Source organism: Argiope bruennichi, chromosome 8 (assembly GCF_947563725.1).
Source record: "Argiope bruennichi chromosome 8, qqArgBrue1.1, whole genome shotgun sequence".
NCBI lineage: Eukaryota > Metazoa > Arthropoda > Arachnida > Araneae > Araneidae > Argiope > Argiope bruennichi.
In genome coordinates this window covers 29313221-29337985 of record NC_079158.1, presented here as the reverse complement: position 1 = coordinate 29337985, position 24765 = coordinate 29313221, and the positions used below count along the sequence as shown (strand labels likewise).

Sequence of the window (24765 nt, the reverse complement as noted above, 5' to 3'; positions counted from 1 at the left end):
TGAATGCTTCAAAAAAATTCATTCATTTATCTATTATAGTATTTAAGAATTATTTTTATTCATCCTATTTGTCCTTGTTTGTTTTCGTCATTTTTATTTTTTCATATTGCATAGCACAAAATAGTGTAAAACTTAAGTTTCTTTTGGCAGGGGCCATTTACTAGGCAACTTTCTTAAATAAGTGACTTATGTGAAAAAAGAGAAAGACTTTGATCCCATTGTTGGCACGTATACGCAACTTAAAGGAATTGGAAACGGAAAAACGAAAATCTCAATACTTGGAGTCTGATAAAGCTTCTCTGAGAAAACGTAATGTGTAAATTAACTCAATTTTCTTTTTTTTTTTTACCCCTGATTCAAAGCTGAAGAAGAATATATCTAAATAATACTATAAAAAGTAAATAAATAAGTGTTTAATTTTATGCATTGAAGAAACTTTGAGTGCTGTAGATCGAATCCATATTTAATATAACAATGGATTCTGTGCAAGAGTATTTTTTCTTTACTTTATAACTAAAATTTAAAATATACATTGTAAAAATTCCCACCTTTTATTTAATCTTAATGGTCAATCCAAAAAATTTAAGTACTCTAAGATGTGTGTTAAAATATTTTTGAAAATAAAACAGTAAAATTTAATGATAGATAATATCAAGAATAGCTTATATCCTCTTCAAGACATGTTAGGAGAGTATTATTAAAGTTAGGAATGAAAAGTTTTAAAAGTTATAAAGTTATTCGAAATATTCAAATAACAAATAGAAATTACTAATGCAAATTTTCAAATACCTTACGAAAAAAAAATAATAAAGCAAAATTATTTAATGAAATATAATAACGCAATAATAATGCAAATTAAATAATTTAACTAAATAAAGTTTAAAACGAAGAATTGTGAGAATTAATTTATTATTGTTCTGTCATATAGACATACAAAAATATTTATCTCCTCTCTCCCATTTAAACGAGGAAAGAAAGAAATCGGGAAACAATTTAAGTAATTTGAACAATTTAAATATATTATATTTTCTTTTATTAATTTAATTCATATAAAAGTATAGCATTTAATTTTTGTGATTGTGCATAAACAAAATCACTATTCTGAGGAATTTTTATCTTTATTCTTGTCATGTAAAGGAATAGTAAATTAATTACACAAAAGCGAACTAACAGAGGAGCAGTATCGACAAAAATAACGATTTCGACGGAACTCGGCGATTTATAAGATGAACAGCAACGACGAAAAAAAAATTATTTGAGAAAATTTTCCTGTTTCGATCATCAATGATCCAGAAAACTTGATTATGAGAGATGCGTGCAATTCAAAGAAAAGAGATGATGAATAAAATAATAATAATGAATGCAAATGAATCTCAAGATTCTACTCAAACTGTAATATTGTGGCCTTTTTTATTCATTAAATTTTTCCATGATCATTCGAAGAATAAAGAACGATTTTTTTTCCTTCCATCATTGCTGATTGTTATTTATCGTTAAGAGATATACAAGTAATTAAGGTATGAAAACATACTTGCTTAAAATAAAAATTCTTATTTTTATTTTATTACATTTAGATGAAAACACATTCGAAATTCTCTAAGTATTATTTTCATTGGAACTCGAGTGGGATGTATTTTGAAAATGTTCTACAAATCATATAATGGCTCTGAAGAATTCATTTTATTTGCTAGAGAAAAAAAGAATATCTTTTTGAATCCAGATTTCAACTAATTTCCTGAACATAATTTTTGAGTAGGAGTTTATAAATTAATTTTTATAATATTTGAAAGTGAAATTTTTCTGCATTCATAAACATATTTTTCTATTTTTTCTCTATTTTATATGAAAATAAAGATAATTCTAAATGATCTAAATCAATGGAATATTTGAATCTTTTAAATGTATGATTTTAAAAAAATGCAGTCATAAAAATTTTATATTTATTTTCTTCAATCATTATTGATTGTTATTTATCATTTATAGATCTACAAAGAATTAAGGTATAACAATGAAAATTCTTTTTTTTCTATGATACTTAGATTGAAGCAAATTTAAAATTCTCTTGGAATTATTTTCGAGTGGGACGCATTTGAAATTGTTCTATAATTAATTCGAGCGGGACGCATTTTAAAAATATTCTATAAATCATATAATTGTTCTGATGAATTCCTTTTGTTTACCACAGACAAAAATAACATTTTTAGTAGGTCTTCTTTTAGAACGCAAAATTCAATTCATTTCTTGAACGTATTGTTTGAGTAGGTGTTTTTAATTAATTTTTTCAATATTTTAAAATAAAAATTTTCTGCATCTGTAAACATTTCTTCTATATTTTTCGGTTAAATAGAAAAATAAAGAAATTCCTAGTCATAATTTTGCTATATGTAGTCATAATTTTTCGGTTAATTCGATATTGACTGAAGAATCTCTTCTTTAATAAGATTACAATTATGAAATACATATAGATTTTTGTCCATTATGATTTTATTCTCTATAAATCTAATTTCATTCATCTTAAATATTTCTTTAACAATAATCGAAGATAAATATACATAGAAAGAGACAGAAAGGAATAAAATCTATATTTATCTATAAGTACTGCATTTTACAATTTTACAATTAGTCTATAAGATACACATAGTATGTATATGATACAAACTTGTTAAAAAATGTATATTTTATCCTCATTTTTTTTTTCCATTTCTCAACTAATTCAACCAGAAATTTTTTTTTGATCCAACAATCAAAAAATGAATCAAAATATGAAATGGTAACTAGCAATACTTAACAATGCTTCAGTAAACAATAATACTTAAAGTAACTATTCAACAACTGCCAGGAATAATTTTCAAGTCAAGTTTATTTTACATATATTAAAATATGAAGCAGGACAATTACGAAGAAATTCATTTGTTTTTCAGGATCTAAATATTATAGATTTAAACATTTCAATTTCGATGATATTATTATTTATTAATATATTTTTTCAAGAAGACAGAAATTGTATATAATAGATTATTTGAGATGCTTCTTTCTGTAAATCATGCTGTTATCGAAGTAAGAATAATTTTATTGTGCACACCTATTCATCCAGAGGGTGATCACTGAAGTCCTTTTAAGCCTTTAAAATCAAAAGTACTGTAAAATGATTGTGCTGAATTTAATGAGGAGGTTACTGCGCCCCTAACGGTGAAATAATGAAATTAAAAAATAAGATAAAAACTGAAAGACATCGGTCAAAAATTCATAAAGAACTTCATGAAGTTATCTGTAAATTTATCAGAGATATCTGCGATTAAAATTATGAGCGTCCCATGACAAGAAAAAGGATTCGTTCTTAAAGGGGAAAATGTATCCTCTAGTACTATCATGTAATTTTTCCTAGTTACGTTACAACGAAGTGAAATTCAAGCAACAAAGAAAAAAACAAAAATTATAATAAAAATATCTAAATAAGCACTCAGCGAGAGGAGATTACCAGATAACACTTTTTTTTTTTTTAATATTAAGACAAACCCTTTTTCAAGTCTTAGAATGCTCATAATTTTAATCTCAAATACCTCGACCAATTTTACAGATAACTCCATGAACTCTTTCCTCTATTTTTGTTATGATACAGTGAACATTTTTCTAATTTGAATTTTTGGCCGACCTTCTTCATTTTTGTTTTATTTTTTTAACTTCTTTATTTCACCGCTAGAGCTCAATATCCTGTTTAAATGAATTCAGTATGATTCGTTATTATGCGTGCACATTGTTTCCATAGATAAACGAAACTCTATTTTTTAATTTAAAGAGCTTAAACGGGTTTTATAGATCATCCTATATATTCGCTGATATAAAGCAAAAAAGCAACCAAAATACGCTGAATTTCTTATTGGAGCAAAAACAGCATTAATCTATACTTATATAAAGCTCAATGTGTGTGTGCGTTGGCGCTCTACAGGCCAGACCGTTTGACCTACAGCTACCAAATTTGGTATATGTATACCTTGGAGGTTGGGAATGTGCATCTGCGGTCCTTTTTTTGAATTTTTAATTAGAATTTTAATTATTAATTAAAAACTAACTTTCGCGCCAAACCATCTTTTCATTTTCCCCACCTCCAAATGAGTAAGGCTTCAGTTTTTTTCCCACACTAATGAGGCTAGGGTTAACATTTTTCGACGGATTATTTCAAACGATTCTGTTTATTTTCTTAATGTTTGATGCATTTAAAATTAAACATTGTTAATTATTCGATCTTTCAGATTCATTCTGAAGTACTTTTGAATTAAAATAAAACAGAATAAAGCAAATTAAAAATTTCTAATCCGCGTAGCATTACCCCAACTGGCACAGAAAAATTCACGGATTTGCGTTACCGTAACTGGCGTTGAAAATTCACGCATGAGCATTGTGTTCGGATTGTTGACAACTATTATCAATGGATGAGGACTAGATTTTAATTACTTTTCGGTTAGTTGTATGCTTTTGTAATTAAATTGTATTTATGTTATATATTTTTTGTATATGTTTATAGTTTTTAGTACATAGTTTTTTAAGTAGTTTTTTTTAACCTGTTTTCAACCGATTATTTTAAACGATTCTGTTTATTTTCTTAGTGTTTGGTGTCTTTAATATTAAATATTGTTAATTAATCGATCTGCTCATGAGGAATCTGAGAAAATTTTGTTGACAAATTCTTGAGATATTACATAAATTAAGAAAGATATTTTTTAGTGCCCATAAAATTTGAAGGCTCAGTGACTCTGTTTTCAGTAACCATATTATAAAAAAAAATGTTTAGTTTCTCTAAAAAATATTATTATATTAATTGTAGATTAATTCTTTCCACTTTAATTTAAAGCATAAATTCTACGGGTGCTAACAGAAAATGAGAGAGATACATATTACGTTATGACTGAAGGCCTTTATAATATTATGAATAAATTATATGATAATCAAAATTTGAAGTTTTAAAATATTTTGATGAAGAAGCTATTAAAGTAGAAATTAAATAAAATATTTAATTATTAAAATTTTAACGAACATTAAGATTGGCGAACCGGCTGTTCGCTAAAGGCAGCTAGTTAGTAATATAATTATTAAGATAGTAAATGATTAAAACTAAAAAATCTTTAAAGAAAATTGTATTACCTTTTTGAAGATGTGAAGCCCGAAATCATACAAATGAGGAATTTTTCATTAATTAAACTCGCATGCTTGCAAATTTTATATGCGATTTTATTGCTTTAGTCAGTGTCGTATTTTATAATATTTCGATTGGCCATATGTCCTTTGAATTCTAAAACGGAATTTGAAGATTTCCTACATGGAATTTAAGAAATTATCACTCGTGGAATTGCATTTATAATAGCTGATTTAAGGTTTTGTCCATCTTTTCTTTTATGATATGAGGTTTACAGGAGATAAAGTTCTGATTTGGTATTTAAAATATTCAAGACGTGCAACTGAATTATTTATTATTATGCAAAACGGTGTTCTTTGATCTGTTTAATACATATTCCTGCCATTAGATTTGTCTGTTTCGACAAAATGTATTCCGGCAAACCTAATGCCCTGTAAAATAATCAATAGTAACTAGGGTTTCCTATCTACAGCTTATTTTTCTGATGCTGTTTTGCATAAAGAATTTTCTTCCTCCTTCAATGTCATTTGAATCGTTGCAAATGAATTCAGTGAATTTTAACTGGATTTTTTTCCGAAGAAGAATATAGTGAAGAAAAGAATGTAATGAAAACAGGTTAATCCTTTATTTTAACAAAGGTAATTTATTTCGATTCGATAAGTTAAAATATTCAATTAACAATAAATATTATTATTGTTTAACAATTCTTCATAAATCTTTTTGAAACTTCCACTTCCTTTGACCTTTTACAATTAAATGAAATTCCTATAATTGATGGTCGTTCATTATTTTCGTCCTTGCCTATTTTATTTTTTTAAATAGACAAACTATATGTTTTCTGAGTAAAACCAGAAAAAGTGATACTCCCAAAATTTCTTTGCTGATTCCCTAATAAAGGTATTATTCTTTTCCCAGATACAAAAATTGACAAACTTCGAAAAGTTCGATACATTTAAAAGTACTCAGATTTTTTTCAGAGTCTATATTTTCTTTTTATAATATTCTTAATTTCTTATTTTAATCAAATTTTTATCAAAACGATGGATATCAAAATAAAACTATAAAACCACGAGAATCTAAACGAAATACTTTAAGTAAATCAGAATTTTAAATCATTGTATTTTCAACAAAAAATCCAAGAAATTCTTTTATATAATTGCAACTTTTCTTAAATACTTAATATATTGTTTATACTGCATTTGATAAGATTGATTTTGAAAGAAAAGATATTATTTCCTATTTTTACTTTAGTAATATTTTAATAAAAAATATTAAAGAAAATACTAGAAATAATAACTACTATTTCAATTGTAAAACAGAGTATAAAAATTTTATATTTGTTATTTTTTAAAAATCCGATTCAAGAATCTTAGTAACAAATATTATAGAATGAAAAGTATATTGTAATATTTTAAAACACATGAAACATGCAGAGAATAAGTTTTAAAAGATGTCTATTACTTACCGATATACAAATAAAAATCATAAAAGAAATCATGATGATGAATCTTCTATGGATAATGGAACACGCCTCTTATCCCTTTTCTTTCTGTTTTTAAATTCTAATATTTAGTAGAGTGGATCAATGATGAGAAGAAAGGATACAACAAATCTAAAAGAAAAAAAAAAACTTTCATCAACGACAAACTTATTAAGATTTTATATTTTCATTAAATGACATTCATAATGAATAAAAGATGTATTAATAAAATGTATACAATTTACTAGTTATTGAATCGAAATTTAAAATATTAAATCTACAAATCCCTTTTTGAATGTTGAATCTTTCAGAATTTCAAAATAATGTATTGAAATTTTTGAAAGTTTAATTTTTTTAATAGTTCGATGGAATTTATATCAAAATTGTATAGAAAAATTCTCATTAAGCCTTCATTCTCAAAAGATCCGTACATTTTTTCAGAAATTTAAAAGTCGTAAATTTATAATAGTTTCATGTTCAATTTATCTAATGCAATATTACAGTTATTTTGTAGTATGGAAAAAAATTAAATGAAATCTACGATCGCAAATTTCAAGTTATCATGTGAAAACATTATTATTTTTTAAGTCATTTTTGTCTTAATTAATTTAAGTCGTTATCCAGTTTAAACCAGTTTGAAACAATCACAAGACTTTTCTATCATCTCTCTCTCTCTCTCTCTATATATATATATATATATATATATATAATGATAATTTTTTTAAACTTTCTTTTTCAATTTTTGTAGCTGGCAAACAAAGTTTGGGAGCTCGACCGATTTTGGGATGAAATAACAGTTATGATGTCAATTAGTTCTACGTCAACCTTTTAAAAACGCATCTGCTTTCAAAGAAGCATACATAATAATAATGCAATACTGGTAAACGCAGATAATATATATATATATATATATATATATATATATATATATATATATATATATATATATATATATATATATATATATATATATATATATATATACACGATTAAAAGATGAAGATCAAAATTGCGTTTATGCCTTTTTCATTCCCTAAGCGATCTTGAGCTTCAAAACCCCCTAACCAAAATAACATCATGTTCTTACATGAAAAAAAAATCATCAGTGGAATAAAAAATATTCCTTATGCATTTGTTTGGAATGATTTAAAAGAGTAATATTGACCGCATAAAAAATGCTTGATTGCTTATCTAATATAATTCATGGAAATCTGAAATTTGTAAATTAATTAATTTCGAAAATGATAAGCAAAGGGAAAAAACGAAAATAAGCGAGGAAAGAAGAACATAAATCAAGAATTCTGCATTCTCTGCTGTCTTACCTAGTTCCGTTTACGGATATGATTTATAATGCCTGCCAAATATGATTACATTTTTATAGTGTGTATGCAAACGCTTTTAATTGGTAAAAATAAACATCTTTGAGCATCATTTTATTCCTTCTTGCTAATGAGAGTTTATTATGATCAATTATTATTTTTCGGCCTTGAAATCTCGATAATTGGAACTAAAATTTGAAAGCAAATTCAGAAAAATATCGTGATTAATTTTATTAAAAAAATAACTTCATATTTAATTATGTCGGTGTGATTGCTGAGCACTATTTTTACTAATTTCACAGGTTTTTTGGTGCTCTACTTTTCATTCTAAGCTTACAAATTTACACATAAGAAACATGATTACTTCAATGAAAATGGCAGTTGATACCCAGAGTTATCTCATGTTCACCGCTAAATCTCATGAAAGTGATTGAAAAAACTGTTGGACTGGATTCTCAGGGATAACAGGAAAAAAGTGCTGATATAAGTATAGATAAGAGATGCTGAAAATTAACACTTAACATCACACAGCATCTCCATTTCTAGAACTCATGTACACATGTTTGGTATAGATGTAGGTTGATTTTATTAAAAAACAAAAGAAAATCAATTTGAAAGAAACACACAAATGGCAAAATACGAATATATATATAACGTACTAAAAATAGTAAAAACTATAATAGAAAATATCTGGAATAAAATAAAACTGGACGAATGAACATGATAATGTACAATATGAATGGAAAGGTAAAGCAATTATGAAAATTAGGTACTGGAGGTGGCTTAAGGGTATATTATGAATAAGATGAGAGGAGTAATAACATATTGCTCTGAAATATTGATACAGGTAGTCTGCTTGAATTAATTCTCCATGATCAATTAAGAATTTAATGATGTTTGTGATTTTTTGGAGGATGAATTATTAAGGATTCTTTAAACAAAAGACTTTCTAGAGATGATGAAGGTTTTCTGAGGTACCTTGAAAGAGTTAAAGGACAGGATATCGAAAAATGGATGTGATCGCCGACATCTCCACAAGAGCAAAAATTATTCTCTAACAAGTGGAAACGGAAAAAAGAGAAGGATATGGACAATGTCTTTGTGACAAACAGTTTTTGTCACGTGTCCAAGAGAGTAGTTGCTATTTTAATGTTTTAATGACTTTATAAACATAACAGCCAGTGTTTCACCTGTTCCAAAGATTTGTTTTCTTATTTCCTGGAGATCCTGTTTCGGATGGCATTGTGGTTTTGAAACTTCACCTTCTTTCTCACACGACTGCTTTGTGAGTGTATCGATTTCTGCGAAGTTGAATATTGGCAGGTGGATGATCTAGAATGCATAACGTATTTAAAATAGTTCCAAGGACTCAAAATTGCATTTAAGACTATAAAATTTAGAGACCAAGTAACATTGTGAGTTAGTTCTCATATTCTTTCAATCCTTCATGTATGGAATTAGATGTGTGGAAAAATGTAAGTTCCATTCATTCTAGAGAAAATCATCTCAAGATTGAAACTTAGATGCCTTGCAATAATTTCAATTTTTACATTATAGAATTTCAATTGCGAGCTAATTCAGAGAAAGACAGGTAAATATTGCATCTCTTTTATTGCCGTATACGTTACTGTTTTTTCTCTGATGGAACGTAAATCATATATCGAAGAAAGGAAGATTTTGTAAGTTATTAGAAGTCCATTTCTGCTTTGTCTTGCTAATTTTAGTTCCTTTTTGTCGATTGACAATGGTTCTCTTAAGTATTGGCCGTTTGTCAGCTGCATAAGCGCTATATAACGCAAAATTAACAAACTGCTCATTTCCTTTAACGTCTTGGTTTATTTGGGTCATTCACCTTTATAGTGGTTGTGAGATGGAACGCATTTGCAATTCATTTGTCTGGTTGTAGGTATTTTTTAATATTTCACTGTACTAATGTCATTTTACTAGTATAGCTTCAGTTTACTAACAGAAGTATGAAAGCAACAGGTGTAGTGCCGGAAATCTTATTTCCCTTGGAGCAGCAGTAAATAATTGACTTTTTGCTGTAACTCTTACGAATCGCGCAAAATCTTCATTACATCAATTGACGGAATGCTTATCGAATATCCATCCAGCACACTGTAAATAACCAGGAAATGTGTTGATACAAGTGTTTTTGGATATTAGTTGCACCATGATGACACTGAAAATATTCATAACAGTATTATATGGTTGTGCATAAATGCATTTAACCTTTTCATGAGCTGATGGAAATATTCAAATAAATAAGTGCAAAAAATGCAAGCTATATTTTCATTTAAATTGAATGGGAATTAATATCTTAAATAATATTTTTGTAAATATGATTCTTCTTAGTAATATTTTCATAACAGAGAAAAGAAGGCAAATGTCTAATATTTTTTTTTTTCTGTTGAAGACCTTAGTCCTAAATTTACTTCAGATCAGTAATTTCAGAGCCAGATTATTGCACAAAATTTCACTTACTAAATTTTTGAATCATCTTATCTACAACAGAAAACACACACACACACACACACACACACACACACACACACACACACACACACACACACACACACACACACACACACACACACACACACACACACACACACACACACACACACACACACACAGAGAGAGAGAGAGAGAGAGAGAGAGAGACAGACAGACAGACGTAATATAAATCCAAAAAGGAATTTTTCAGAAATTCAGAGCTCTAGAGTTTCAGAGTGTCAAAATAAAAAAGACAGATACTTAGGCCACCGTAGTATATTTTTCTCACAACAACAGCGCACATATATTAAATACAGAGATTATGTGTCTGCTTGAATTAAATGAACAGGTAATAGAAGTATTAACAGTTCCTTCTCAAGAATTTCAAAATAGTATAGACTTATTTGAAAAATATTAAATATTATATAGAATATTAAAATATTATAGACTCCGTATTTTACCATACAAGCTTCGAAGTTATACTTTATAAATATGTTAACAAATGTTTCATTTTTGTTTTATATAGACATTAGGACTTTCTTTAACTTTGTAACATCTAGAGTTCAAGATACTCTTTTGCTCCTGTTCAGCATTTTTGCCATTGATTAGGCTCAAAATCTAAGATTTTTGGTTTGGAGTATTGATTACCCATTAAAGAAAATTCAATTTTGGTATCATTTTGTATTAAGATATCTACTTGCATTATTACATCAAATTTTAAATCAATGGACCATTATCAGACATCAAAAAACTTTTAGGTTAATTTTACTTGGCAAGTTAACTTTTTAAAAGTTAATCGCTTAACATCTAGTATGAACCTAGAAACTCGATTTTCCCAATTTTCAATTATAAATTATTAACTCTACAGTTTCACATAAATCTTTTAAATAGATAGCAACTTCCATTTATATATTACTACCTCCAAATAGTTTTTATATAAATATGATCAGATTATGAAAATACGATGTAAAGGCATTTGCTTTTTTATCTACATGTAGATAAAAATTGCGAAGCAGTGGTTACAACAGCTAATGATTTTAAAACAGACAGAAACGTGCTATAATTTATTCTGTACTATGCCCTCTTCCATGACTAACATCAGGGGTATCGATATTTATAACTATTAGCAAAATATACGAAACAATGTTCAAATGATATCTTTACGATATTGGCCGGAATTCAGAATGTTGAAAAACGTATCGTTCAGGTATTTTACAATTCGGTCATTAAGTCGCTGACGACACTCAAAATCCACGAATTCGTTGTGAGTTATCGACCCAAATTTCACGGATATGTATTAAACAGCTTTTTTTTTCTTTAGTGCTCACATAAATATGAATTTCATTTGGAACATCCAGTAAAAATTCTTTTAAGTTTCCCACAATACGTCAAACAAAAAATTCTGAATATGAAACGATTTCAACATCTGGCTACAGGAAAGCAAGAAAAAAAAATCAAGTCGTCAAAGTGGTATTTCGATTGATAAAGAAAACCGAATGAAAATATCGCCCGTCTTGTTGGGAGATATTCCTTTTCTTGTGTTCTTCCTCTTTCCGTTTCTATTGAAGCTCCCAAAGAGAATACTGTATAGAATTCCTTCCTTTGGGAACTCCTTTTCTTGCGGCGGAAGGATACTGAAAATAAGCAGTGGCAAATAAAGTCCGAGCGCTTCTGTCGAAATCGAGTGAATGGATCGAGAACAGAAGGAATGAAGAAAGAAAGAAAGAAAGAAAGAAAGCATAAACAAAGAAAAAAGAATTCCAAACAAGGCAAACAGATTAATGAGAGTGGTATGAAGAGGCATTATTCAGTCTCCCACGCCCCCGATTGTGATTGGATAAATAAAAGGAAGTCTGGTCCGACAGCTATGAAAAACGCATTTGGATTGGAAGTTAATACACACAATGAATTGCACTAGAGGAATCACTATCGTCGGAATTGTTCGTCCGTGTAAAGAGAATAATGTGTTATCCTGGGTCAATGGTACTGTATTTTTCTCACGCAATAAAACGAGGATGTATGTCATTTTATCCCTTAAGATGATGCGCAAGGAATGGTACTGGAATGAAATAAATTATTTATGGAAGTTGATCCTAGCTTGTCTCGTTGCAGAGCACAAGACCTCTATTTAATAACGGCACACTGCACTAAAAATTTATTGGAGAGGCAGGGGGTCTATGGCCATATAATGATTATTAGTACTTCAAGTGTTAATGCTTTTTTAACAGCAGTAAACTTTAAATGGAAATCTATTATTGCCTGAACCTTTCAAAGTATGCATTCATAAAGTCAAGCACTATTAAAAGTGGACAGTATCTTGTGAGTATAAGAAAAAAATACAAAAAGAACTCTTTATCTAGGCTTTTGTGAATCATGGACTCTACCTTACACTGAGCCAATATATACATTTATTTTTTCCTTTACTTACTTATTTTTTCATTTATTTACTTATTGTTTCATTTATTTATTTATATTTTTCTCTTCGCTTTTATTTTTCTATTTTCAAAGTTTAAACTACCTATGTTTGATAAATTTTATTATTTACTTATTATGTTTCAATGATACTGTTAACGTGGAATATTATGTAGGCTCTTCTTCTGCTTAAGCCATTTAGACCTTCTCCACTTTTTCTTTTTATAACTGCACCTTTAATTTTTGTTCCGTTTTTTTTATATATATATTTTTATTTTCTTTGGTTGTCTTCAGTTTCTTTTGCATGTAGTAAGTACACACGCATATGAAATATTTTTTTGAATACCTGTCTTTTGATAGCTATTTTAATTTTATTTTTTAATTTAAATTATGAGCTTTTTACCTGTGTATCGCCACTTTAGGTACACACCTAATTATCATCAGAATACATCAGAATATGATGTTTATGTAAAACTTATTACAGTTTGTTCTTATTTACTGAGTTACCTTATATTATTTTATCAAATTAATGAATTTTTAATTTTAAATATATAAATCAAAATATAAATTAAATTAAGTAATAAGGCCCAAATTTAGTGAGACACTTATAAGTATTCATACCACATTATTTCAATCCACATTGCGTGCTTTTGCGGACTGAAATAATAAAAATGCCTCAACTAATAGATATCCTTTAAATAAAGAAGTTAAATCGATATTTGTACCAATTATATAAAGTGGAAATCAGTAGACCCGAATTAAGTTTTAAAGATGTGTGAAAATATTAATTTCCAATTTTTTTTTCTCATCATCCTAGTTTCTATTCCGTGTAACATAATAAGGTTTGCCATATAACCTTATATTAAATGTAAAATAAATTAACTCAAGAGATGTAAATGAGGCATATATAAAATTAAAGGCTCAAGTCAGCTAAATTAATGGAAATTTTAAAATTAAATGTATGAAGACATAATTCTGATGGCAATAAAAAAAATAGACGAATGACTAAATTTAGTAGATTTTTATAAGAGTTAAAACGTTAACTGATTTAGATCCAATATAAAGTTAAATGTATTTATGCTGGTAAGTCTTCCAACGAATGTAACATACAGTGTATATTGAGCATAAAATTGAACTTGAACAATTTAATGATTTAAATAACACCTTCTACCAACAAAACATGGTAGGAGGCATAGTATTCACCAATCACAAATACATGGGCAGTATAAATTCATTATCGCCAAATATAAATATTAATATTTATCTGCCTTAACATTTTTAGTCAAAATATAAAAAATTACTTTCTTCTTAACTTCATTTCTGATATTCAGAGATAGTGATTTCAAAGGAATATTATTTGTGGATAAAATGGCGCAATGGATCTTGCTTCATGGATATATCGATCTTTTAGAGATCTAATATCAAACGTTCGTGCCATTTGTCTGTACAAGCATATTAACCTCGAGGCATTTAGATAGAGTAAATCGCTAACGACTGAGACAATGGAGTACGTAATTAGCTCAATCTTGATGCCAACCTATAGTCTGAACCATTATAAGACTAATTGAAATATGGCTGCAGACTTTCAATTAAATACCGATATATTATATTAATGTTATTAGAATGTGAATAATTATCACATATCACAAAATTGTTCGGTTCAATAATTTTACGATGCTTTCATCATATTATGTTATGAGTTAGTTATATAATAAAATTATTAGGCGACGTCTTAAAATGATTGCTCAAAATCACTGTACCAGTAGAGTGCTAATCGCATTTTTTAAACTGTGCATCTATTATATAGTTAAATAGGCGACAGTGGTCTCCCCGAAGCTATCTCGCATACCCTCAAATATATATATTTGAGCAGTATTAACCGTATACGCCATTTGCAACAATAGTTACGAAATAATCTATTAGGGTGCAATATTTAGCGATTAATCACTGAAATGCGGTTAATACAGAAATACCAGATAAGCGAATGTGTGTTTTAGAAGTCTTTTGCCAGCTCGAAACAGAAACCAAAATCTTACCCTCAGCTACAATTATATTCACGAAATCAAATACTAAATTTTATATATTTAAGTCATTGAGATTTTAAATTATCGTACTTACATATTTGTGAAAGTATAGACAGATAGAAGGTCAACTACTCGATGGATTTCGTTCTTTTATTTTAACCTTTATTAACTTTTAATTATTATTTTGCGTACCAAATTTTATCCATCTAACATTTCTCAAAGGTAGTTATCGTGTTAACTATATTCGAACAGCCAGACAGATAAATTCCTATGAATGGATTTTGCTCAAAATTTAATAAAAAATCAACAGATTTTATGTAAACGACATGTATCGGTCTAGATCAAAATGTTCCAGATTTATTATAGTCACAGACAGATATAATTCCAAAATCACAGATATTATAATCACAGATATAATTCCAAAATCACAGATATAATTCCAAAATCACAGATATAATTCCAAAATCACAGATATAATTCCAAAATCACAGATATAATTCCAAAATCACAGATATTATAATCACAGATATAATTCCAAAATCACAGATATTATAATCACAGATATAATTCCAAAATCACAGATATAATTCCAAAATCACAGATATTATAATCACAGATATAATTCCAAAATCACAGATATTATAATCACAGATATAATTCCAAAATCACAGATATAATTCCAAAATCACAGATATAATTCTAAAATCACAGATATTATAATCACAGATATAATTTCAGAATCACAGATATAATTCTAAAATCACAGATATTATAATCACATATATAATAATTATAATCACAGGTATAATTCCATTTATTTTCCGAGATTCAGGGAGGTCTGAAAAGCGGATAAGCGTGAAATTGTCGAGTTCCAATTTTTTTGACGATAACAATGTGTTGCATAACTCGTAAGTACTTAGCATTTTTTACAAGAAAGTAAAAAAAAGAAGAAAGATCAATAATGAGAAAGAGAGTTTTTACTTTATAATAAGTTCTAGAATAAATACCGAAATTTGCGATACATAAACAGATTATCAAGTTTTTTTTTTTTTTTTTTTTTTTTTCAAAATTACAATCGACAATAAATTTTACTTATCTTAGATTATGCGCTAATTTCTTTTTAAGATACAAGCAAAGCATATATTCAAAATATACATCGAAAGATGCTAGCGAAACAGACATTTGAACGCTTCTTACAGTGACATATAACAAAATATATGCAACATGATGATTGATCTGATTTAATGATTTAGATTTTAAAATGGATGAATGCTTTTATTTTTTTCTCAATTCATATTTGACAAAATTTTAAAACATAATTTTTATAGATCTCATAAATCGTTTTCATAAGATTTTAAGGTGTTTGATTTTCTTTCAGGATGTAATAATATCGTTTAAAGGTAAATGTTCTAAGTATGGATAGTCAAATTGAGAATTCATTTAAAATTGCTTTGATAAAATAGACATCTATGAAGGATATACAGTTTGATTTTTTGGCAAATTAATCAAGTTCCTGAAAGAAATGGCAATGCCTAAAAGTTTATATAAAAAAAAGGGGGTTGTATTGTATAAAATACGAGTGATACATTTTGGATGAAATACGAGTGATACAAGCTGGGGGAAAATAATCTAAACTCTAAAAAAAATCGATAGATATAGGTAAAAAGCTTAAATTAAATGTAATAAAAACCCGTCACTAACAATACTTAAATAATAATATAAATAAGAATCTATTCGTCATGTTCTCACATGACTCATATTTCGCAATCACAAACATTTAGAAAAGCGATGGTTTTCTAAATTTTATTCCTGATAAACCAGTTTAAACCGGTTTAAAATAATCATGCGATTATCAGATTACGCATGTTTCGATATTTAGAAAATTAATTTTGTTATTTTTTTTCCCATCTCAAAATAGCTCGAACTCCAAAAAATTTACCTCGATTCTAATTATTTATTTTTTTTATTTTTATTTATTTATTTATTTTGCAAAATCCCGGTCTTAACTAGTTTGAAATAATAACGCGACTATTGTAATCTGCACACGTCAACTTTTAGAAAAGCGATGTTTTTTTTGTTTTTTTTTATCCTCTAAAAATCATTCGACGTCAAACTTTTTTTGTTGCCAGGAAAAAAAACCTGTCATATATATATATATATATAATTTTTGTTACCAACCTCACTGTTTCGCGTTCATTCCCATTTTCTTCACCTCATTTCTTCGGGAGATAACTTCTTACGACCCTGAACTTTATTGGCCATACAGGAGAATCGGGTACATGGCGGACATTCGCGCCATTGTTGTAACTATTTGTTGGCGATAAGTCGGCAAATGTTCTTTATCATTTTTTTATAACCTTAAAAGCGAAAAATTGATGCCTCAAAAGCGATATATTGCCAATTTTCTATGCGTGCATTTTGAGCTTCAAAACTCCTGAAGTAAAACAATATCATGTTCTGACGTGATGAAAATTAAGTGTTTGAGATAATTCAAGATGCAAAAATTTTATGTTCGGTCACTGCTGAATTCGAAAATGCAATGATTTTAAAAAGAATTAATCAGAAAATCTGATTTTATTAATTTTGCTCATTAAATAGAAGCTTCGTTTATTTCGAAACAAATTTTTTATTGTGAAACTTCTTTTTGGATATGGAAAATTGCGATGGAAAGATAGATGTAATCAGGTGTGAGATGCTGATATTCTTCTATTGTAATCTATTAATTAGAGTAATCAGGCAAAAATTTCCAAGTTTAGTTTTTTTGAAAAACAATTGGAAAATAATTACCTTTCTCTCGAGACCAGCCGTAAGGGCGCTCGAAAATCTTATTTTTGTATTAATTATCGAAGCCTGGTTAAAAATATTTAGGAAAAGATAATTTAATTTTTCCTAGAAAGTACACTTGAATAATCTTTGAAAAATGTTTCATGCCTCATTTTCTACTGTGCAGGAAGTTGCTATTTTCTAAGAATCCATTTCTTAAATATCTCGAGTTAATTTGGCAAACAGTTCTGAGCACTCCAAAACAAAACAATTTTGTATCACTTGTAAGTGAACTTCTTACACAACTTCTGAATATTGAACATCATGGCTAAAAGAAACGAAATTATTGTTTCCTCAATAGAATGAGAAGTAAATATAATAAATATTAATCATCACTTGGATTTTTTTTATATTTACTTGTGTCATTATACTTTTTTAGTAATTATTTTTCAGCTTGAACAAGTAATTTATTCAGTTATTTGAAATTATTTCTCTTTTTCTTTGAAATAAAAAAAATTAACAAATGAAACATTCGAAATGCTAAAAATAAGACTTCATAATATAACAAAAATGTGTCATAATTACTAAATAAATTATTTTTCTTGAAATTTCATAAGCTGAAGGAAGCAAAAAAGTAGAGCAAAAATTAAGGAATATCCTGTTTTCTTACTTTTTCTTGATGTCAACTTTTTATGTCAAGTATTGAGAGAATTTCACAATGCTCTCTCTCTGCGATCAACGGCACCGATACTGCAGCGATGTTTTCTGATTCCCATTTAAGTTTTTCTTGAATATCTTAAAAATTTCTCAGTTCTCACATTTTACATTTATATCAAATTATAGAATATAAAATTCCTTACATCTTCAAGCTTTTATTTTTCTTCAAACTTTAATATTTTTGCAAATATGGGTTTTAGCTATTTTTTGTTTTCAGTAATTTACGACCCCTTAAATCATCAAATCCGCATGTGACCAGCATGGAAAAATATTTTTAAGTATGTACTTTCACTTAAAAATAAATTTATAGTTGAAACACCAATTGTTAATTTTTTACAGTTTTCAACATTTTTCCGGCTCTATATATTTTTGCGATTTTCACCTAATAAACATCGTTTGGGAGCCCATGTTGTATGGTGATTCTTTATCCTCTTGATCCCTACTACCAACCCTCTGAATTTTTCGGTCACATTCGGAAACACCCTCTCTCTCTCTCTATATATATATATATATTGTTACGAATCTGTAATGCTGCTTCTCAGCATAGTTGGTTGCACCATCGGAAAGAATGTTTTACAGTCATCTGTACTGGACAGGAGTCCGATGTCGCGTCGGAGGTTCCAGACCTTGACGACCATTTGGCGACTTTGGCGCCAAAATAGATTATACCCAAAACATCAAGAATTTTCCCGACCGTCCAGTAGGAACCGAGATACGCCTCGAACGTTCCTGATTGGTTGAGAGGCTTCTAGCGTCACCTCCTGAGACCTATAAGAGGAAGCCGCAGCTGCCAGGGCAGAGTAATCGAAATCGACGGTAAAAAACTGGCCTTCCAAAGGTAAGCGGAGCAGCGACGGAGTGAAGCTAGTGCTAAACTAAGCTGTGCGCTACTGTCTGCAGTAGAGTCTAGATGTATGCTGCATGTCTCGACTGAAGATAATCGTCTTCTGTGCTGTATACAGTTGTCGTCTTTGTGCTGTCCTTTGTGTCTTCGTGTGAATAAACGTCGTTGTTTTCATTTTCTACTCCTGATTGAGTGTTCTCCACACCATATAACTCCCACTATCCAAACGAATCCCGGAAATTTCGTAACAATATATATATATATATATATATATATATATATATATATATATATAAATCAAAAATAAAAACAATATGAAATTAAAACCTATTTCTGAAACAATCTAAATTATTTCGGAATCAAACTAAAAAAATTAAAAACCAATAAAAGTAAAAAAAAAAAAAAATAAAAAAAAATCATTGCATTTAGAGAGCGCAAGTGGAGTTACTACTAAAACATAGATGAATGTAGACTAATTAGTACTAAAAACCACCAAATACATTTTTCCTTTTAACTTGGTTTTTATTACTAATTAGTATATATATTTATATATATATATATATATATATATATATATATATATATATATATATATATATATATATATATATATATATATATATCACACACAATCTTCTGAGTCAATATATTTTTAACATCATTAAAGGCTTGAGCTCATTTACGATACTTGTAACAGGTGAGCACGTTTCAGCAATAAAAATATATTTTATGACACACAAGATTAAAAAATGCGTCAAAGTATTTCATCTTCCTTATTTTCTAAAAATAAGACTATTTACCAAAAACATACGGTAAGAAATTCTTTTTTTAGGAATCAGAACTTTTTTTAAATGCAAACTTACATATTTGATATAAATAATTTTGATGACTTCACTTTTTGACAAGACATTTGACCTTACTATTATCAAATTACATTTAAAGCTTGGATCATTTTTATTACGCCTTAGGATTAAAGATTGAATTTTTTTTAGGAAAACTAAATCTTGTGATATATTTGTAATGTTATATTTTATTATGTTACATTTGTAATATCATATTTTATTATGTTATATTTGTAAAGTGCTATATTTTAAAATATTCTGTAACCTGAACCTTCTACTGAAAAAAATTATATTTAAAGAAACTATTAAGGAACAAAAATAATTTTACATAACTGCCGATATTAATAAATATTCTATTTCTTGCCAATATAATTCACTTTTGTATATTTTCAGATATTAAAAAATAACCGCTTTTTGGTTTGAAATTTCTTATTTAACAGCTTCTGGCAAAAAACGATCAATTAAATTTTAAATGAATGTTACCTTTTCAAATATATAATTTATAGAAAGCAGGATAGGTTTTAAAACAGATGTAAAAAGATGAAAATAAGATATTTGTTATTTTTTCCCATTAGAAAAGCAGACAACGTGAGAGAAAATTACTGTATTAATATCTGTGACTGAGTAGGTAGAAACATATTAGTGGTGTAGTGAATTGAGATGCGCGGGGATAGAACCTGGGACCTTGTGGTTCGTAGCCCAGTAACATGACCACAATACAAAAGCAATTGCTCGGGTAGCGTAGCTGTTAACTGACTTATAAGCTTTCACCAGATATTCTCCCTCCAGTGAATCGGAGGTGAGACGAACGATATGGCTGTTCAGTGGTGATGTATTAGCTGTTGATTCTAATGCGCATGTACCCATTTCAGTAGTGCCAAGCGTTATGACGAGCGTATTTGTGCGAGTGGTTGCTGTTGCGCCAAGTGAATCTGACGGCTTTGTGTTGCTGCGTCAAGTGAGTCTGACGACTTTGTGTTGCTGCTTCAAGTAAATCTGACGACTTTCTGTTGCTGTGGAAAGATTGCGCCACAACAGCTGTACGAAGGTTGAAGGTTCATTGTCCGAAGTCACCAATGTAGCGAATTGGTATGGGCGAGGATACAACCTGGGACCTTGTGATTCGCCCATAATATAAAAACAATTGCTCGGGTGGCGTAGCTGTTAACTGGCTTATAAGCTTTCATCACAGTGGGAAGAACCGAACTGTGAATAAAACTATACAAGCGTGTCTCACATTGGATGTTCAGTTCCTAAGAATGGCAAAACACATTGAGAATGATTGGGTACGGACAAGATCAGAATTAATCAACCAGTGTTTTTAAGATTCTTCCTGTACTCTACCTCTGTGATATATTTCGGTTGAAGACATTTTGTAGGAGACATCAAATGATTTTACAGCCTTTTTTAACGCATAATCAAATAACTTTCTGGGATTTCTAATTTGATTTTAGAATGTTCTAGTGTTTTTTTAAATGAATATTTGTGTTTCTATTTATTTTATATTATTTTAAAATATGTATTACAGGACTTTTATCTGATCTCCATCGAGGGGACCTTCAGTTTGAAGAAGGTTTACAGGAGACATTGGATAGCTTGCTAGATGTATTTCAATCGCAAATTTGAACTATTTTCATAGACGTCATTTTTTTTATATTGCTGTTTTTTAAATCAAATATTTGTATTTCTAATCCTTTCATATTTATTCTGAAATGATGCCTAATTTTTTTTTAATACTGTATAAAATATACAAATGCCAAATATTAAAACAACAAATGGTTTGAAACAGTTAATCTGTTTTCGTGATATCATAAATTATATTACAATGCTCAGAATATTTGATAAGTCATATCACTGACTCTACGCCCGAAGGCACACGGATGAAAAAAACTGAATGATCGGACAGCCGTTACAGTAACACTGGCGGGAACTGTAGTTGAGTTTTAAGGGCCATCACCGGCACACAGTACGGCCCTTACCTATAGAAGTACGTCCCATCATCGGTGAGAGAAGCCATAACTCCACCCTTTCGTGTGCTCTCCAGGGTGGCGAGAACCACTATGCCAGAAGCTTCTTATTCTGACCCCGGGCGGAAGAATATTTGGTAAGTCAACCATCTAACTCTCCGACCCGCCGGAAGGCACACGGATTTAAACCATGAAACTGAATGACCGAACCGCCGCAACAGCAACATTGACTTGAACTGTGGTTGAGTCCTAAGGGCCGTCACCGGCCACGGTACAACCCTCCCCGAAGGAAGTACGTCCCGTCATCGATGGGAGGAGCCAGATCCCCCACCTATTAGTGTACCCTCCAGGGTGGCGAGATCCAACCACTATGCCAGAAGCATCTCATCCTCATTTCGAGGTGCCCCTCTAAACTGGCAATGATTTCTTTAAAATCAAGCCAGGCAAACCCTGAATACTGGAAAAGAAATTTTCATTGAAACCATGCTTTACAATCTAATAAAAATTAATCTTTTATAAACGCCTTAGAATGTATTCGTTACGAATTAATTCTTAAATATTTTAAATTAAAAATTTAATTATGTTTTAGAAAAAACATCTTGAATGTATTTAGAAATATGTTTGAATTAAAAAGATGCGGTTAATTAATTAAATTTCTAATTTTTCTACATTGCAGAATGAATCAGAAGTTGTTAATATCTTTTTTAAAAAGGTAATTGCTAAATGACACACTTTTGGAATTATCAAGAATTAGAATGATCTCAGCAAAATATTTTAAAATATCACGTACTCCAGCGCTTGAGAATCCAAGGTATTTTTTTTAAAATTTATATCACATATTATTTTCAATGCTTCTAACTCTAGTTACTAAAATATTTAAAATACAAAAAAGATACAGCAAAAACTTTGAATTGCATTTCTAAGTTCTTCGTAACAATTTACGTAAGATGTGATATCAACCTCGAAATTAATGCTCTTGCGATAAGTGTAAATTATTTATAGCATATGTTTTCTTTTTCTCTAAATAACAAGCTCAATACAACCCGAATGACAATAAAACAAGTAGAGTTCTGAAGTCTATCGGGAGCAATAAAAATTTAAATAGTTCCTTTCTATACTTGTTGTTGAACTTCCAATTTATTTATAAACACATAAGACGCAAATCGTACTCGCCCTTTACTTCTAAAAGAATACAATTTATAGGCAATAAACACAACGATATTTTAAATAAAATGGCGCCGAATTATTTATAGTGCATTACACATTTATATACTTGATTTATAAAAGTACAACAATTTACATTCTATTCTTAATATTACTATTTTATTCTTACTATTATGGCATTTTGTGATAAACGTTTTTACTTTCTGGTATATGAAGTATAGAAAGAATACTGTAATCATCAAAAGAATTCGAAATTGAATTTTTAATGAATATCCACATTTTAGATATCTTTGAGCCTGAAAAATACATTTTTGGCATTATGTCTGTCCATCTATCTATCGTGAACATGATAACTTAAAAATAATTTGAAGAAGGATGAAATTTGATATATGAATTTGAATTTGTAGATTTCTATAAATTATGAATGATATTCCTTAAAAAATATCCTGGTTGGTTGAACTGTTTGAGTAAAAGATAATTCAGTAACTACAAATAGTAAACAATTAGACAGTTCAGATTTTGCATCTAAAATATTGACAGATTAAATTTGAGCCAAATTTGAAAACATTTGAATGCATTTTTGAAAACATGTAAATGCAATGAAATGAAAGAAGGTTGTGAATACATATTAGTACAATAAATTCAGTAAAAATATTAAATTCACGCCAAATATCTATATTTCGTAACTATTTTTCGTCAGTGCCAAGCAAAGCACACGCAGTCTTATCAAAAGTGATTTATTATATTGCAAACAAAAAGAATGTATTGTTATCTTGAAAAAAGTGGAGCTCGAAATTTGGGCAAATGTCGGTATTTCAGACTTCTATTAATCAAAAATACTCATTCTTGGGAATGTGTCTGCCTGCTTGTGGAAACTGTAACTCAAAACATTTTGAGTAGCATGGATGAAATTTGGTATATGGCTTCATAATAAATATGTATATATTTTTTAAATTTTAACGAAATCTATTCAAAGGAAATCTATCTGCCCGGCTCTCTGAATATGATTTAACACAATAATTACGAAACAGAAAGAGCTACATAGATAAAATGCATGCACCGATTTGTCATCCAAATCGCACACATCTGTGAAAATTGTGATATTGAATTTCAAACTGCAGATGCCTGTATAAACCTCAGACGAATTTAAATGTTGTTATTTTTGTTATTTCTTCTGGCTCTTACCATGGCCAAGCCCGCTGTTACGAAGACAGCGATGTAAGCTGGTGGGGAAGCGTCTCTTCTTTTTTAGTAGCGCCAACTTGGGCCAAGAGTACGACTTAGCTACTCACGCATCACTCATTCGCTTGCACAACCCCTTTTTACAGGAGGGCACATTCACACATCTCACAGACAGAACAGGAAGAACAACCATGCCTGAACCGGTACTCGAACCAAGGACGCCCAGATCACGGGGAAGACGCCCTACCCCTATGCCAGGACGCCGGCAGAATTTAAATGTAAAACTATTTTTCAAACAGATGAATTTTCTAACATCATTTCATTAAGCAGTTCTTTGTACTCGTGAAATTTTGTAATTTATTCATTGAAAGCAAGTGCAAGTGCTAATTCTAAGGTTTTTAAATGATAAAAATATTACATAGAA

At 29.1% G+C, this 24765-nt stretch overlaps 1 protein-coding gene across 1 annotated transcript in view; it reads right to left on the bottom strand.

Moving 5' to 3' along the window:
* Window positions 1-24765, bottom strand: part of LOC129981299 (calcitonin gene-related peptide type 1 receptor-like) — a 314682-nt gene that overhangs the window by 152410 nt on the left and 137507 nt on the right. Inside the window, exon 3 of the mRNA XM_056092074.1 lies at window positions 6597-6743. Coding sequence (XP_055948049.1) covers window positions 6597-6629 — 33 coding nt within the window. The 5' untranslated portion in view covers window positions 6630-6743. The remainder of the gene's footprint in view (window positions 1-6596; window positions 6744-24765) is intronic.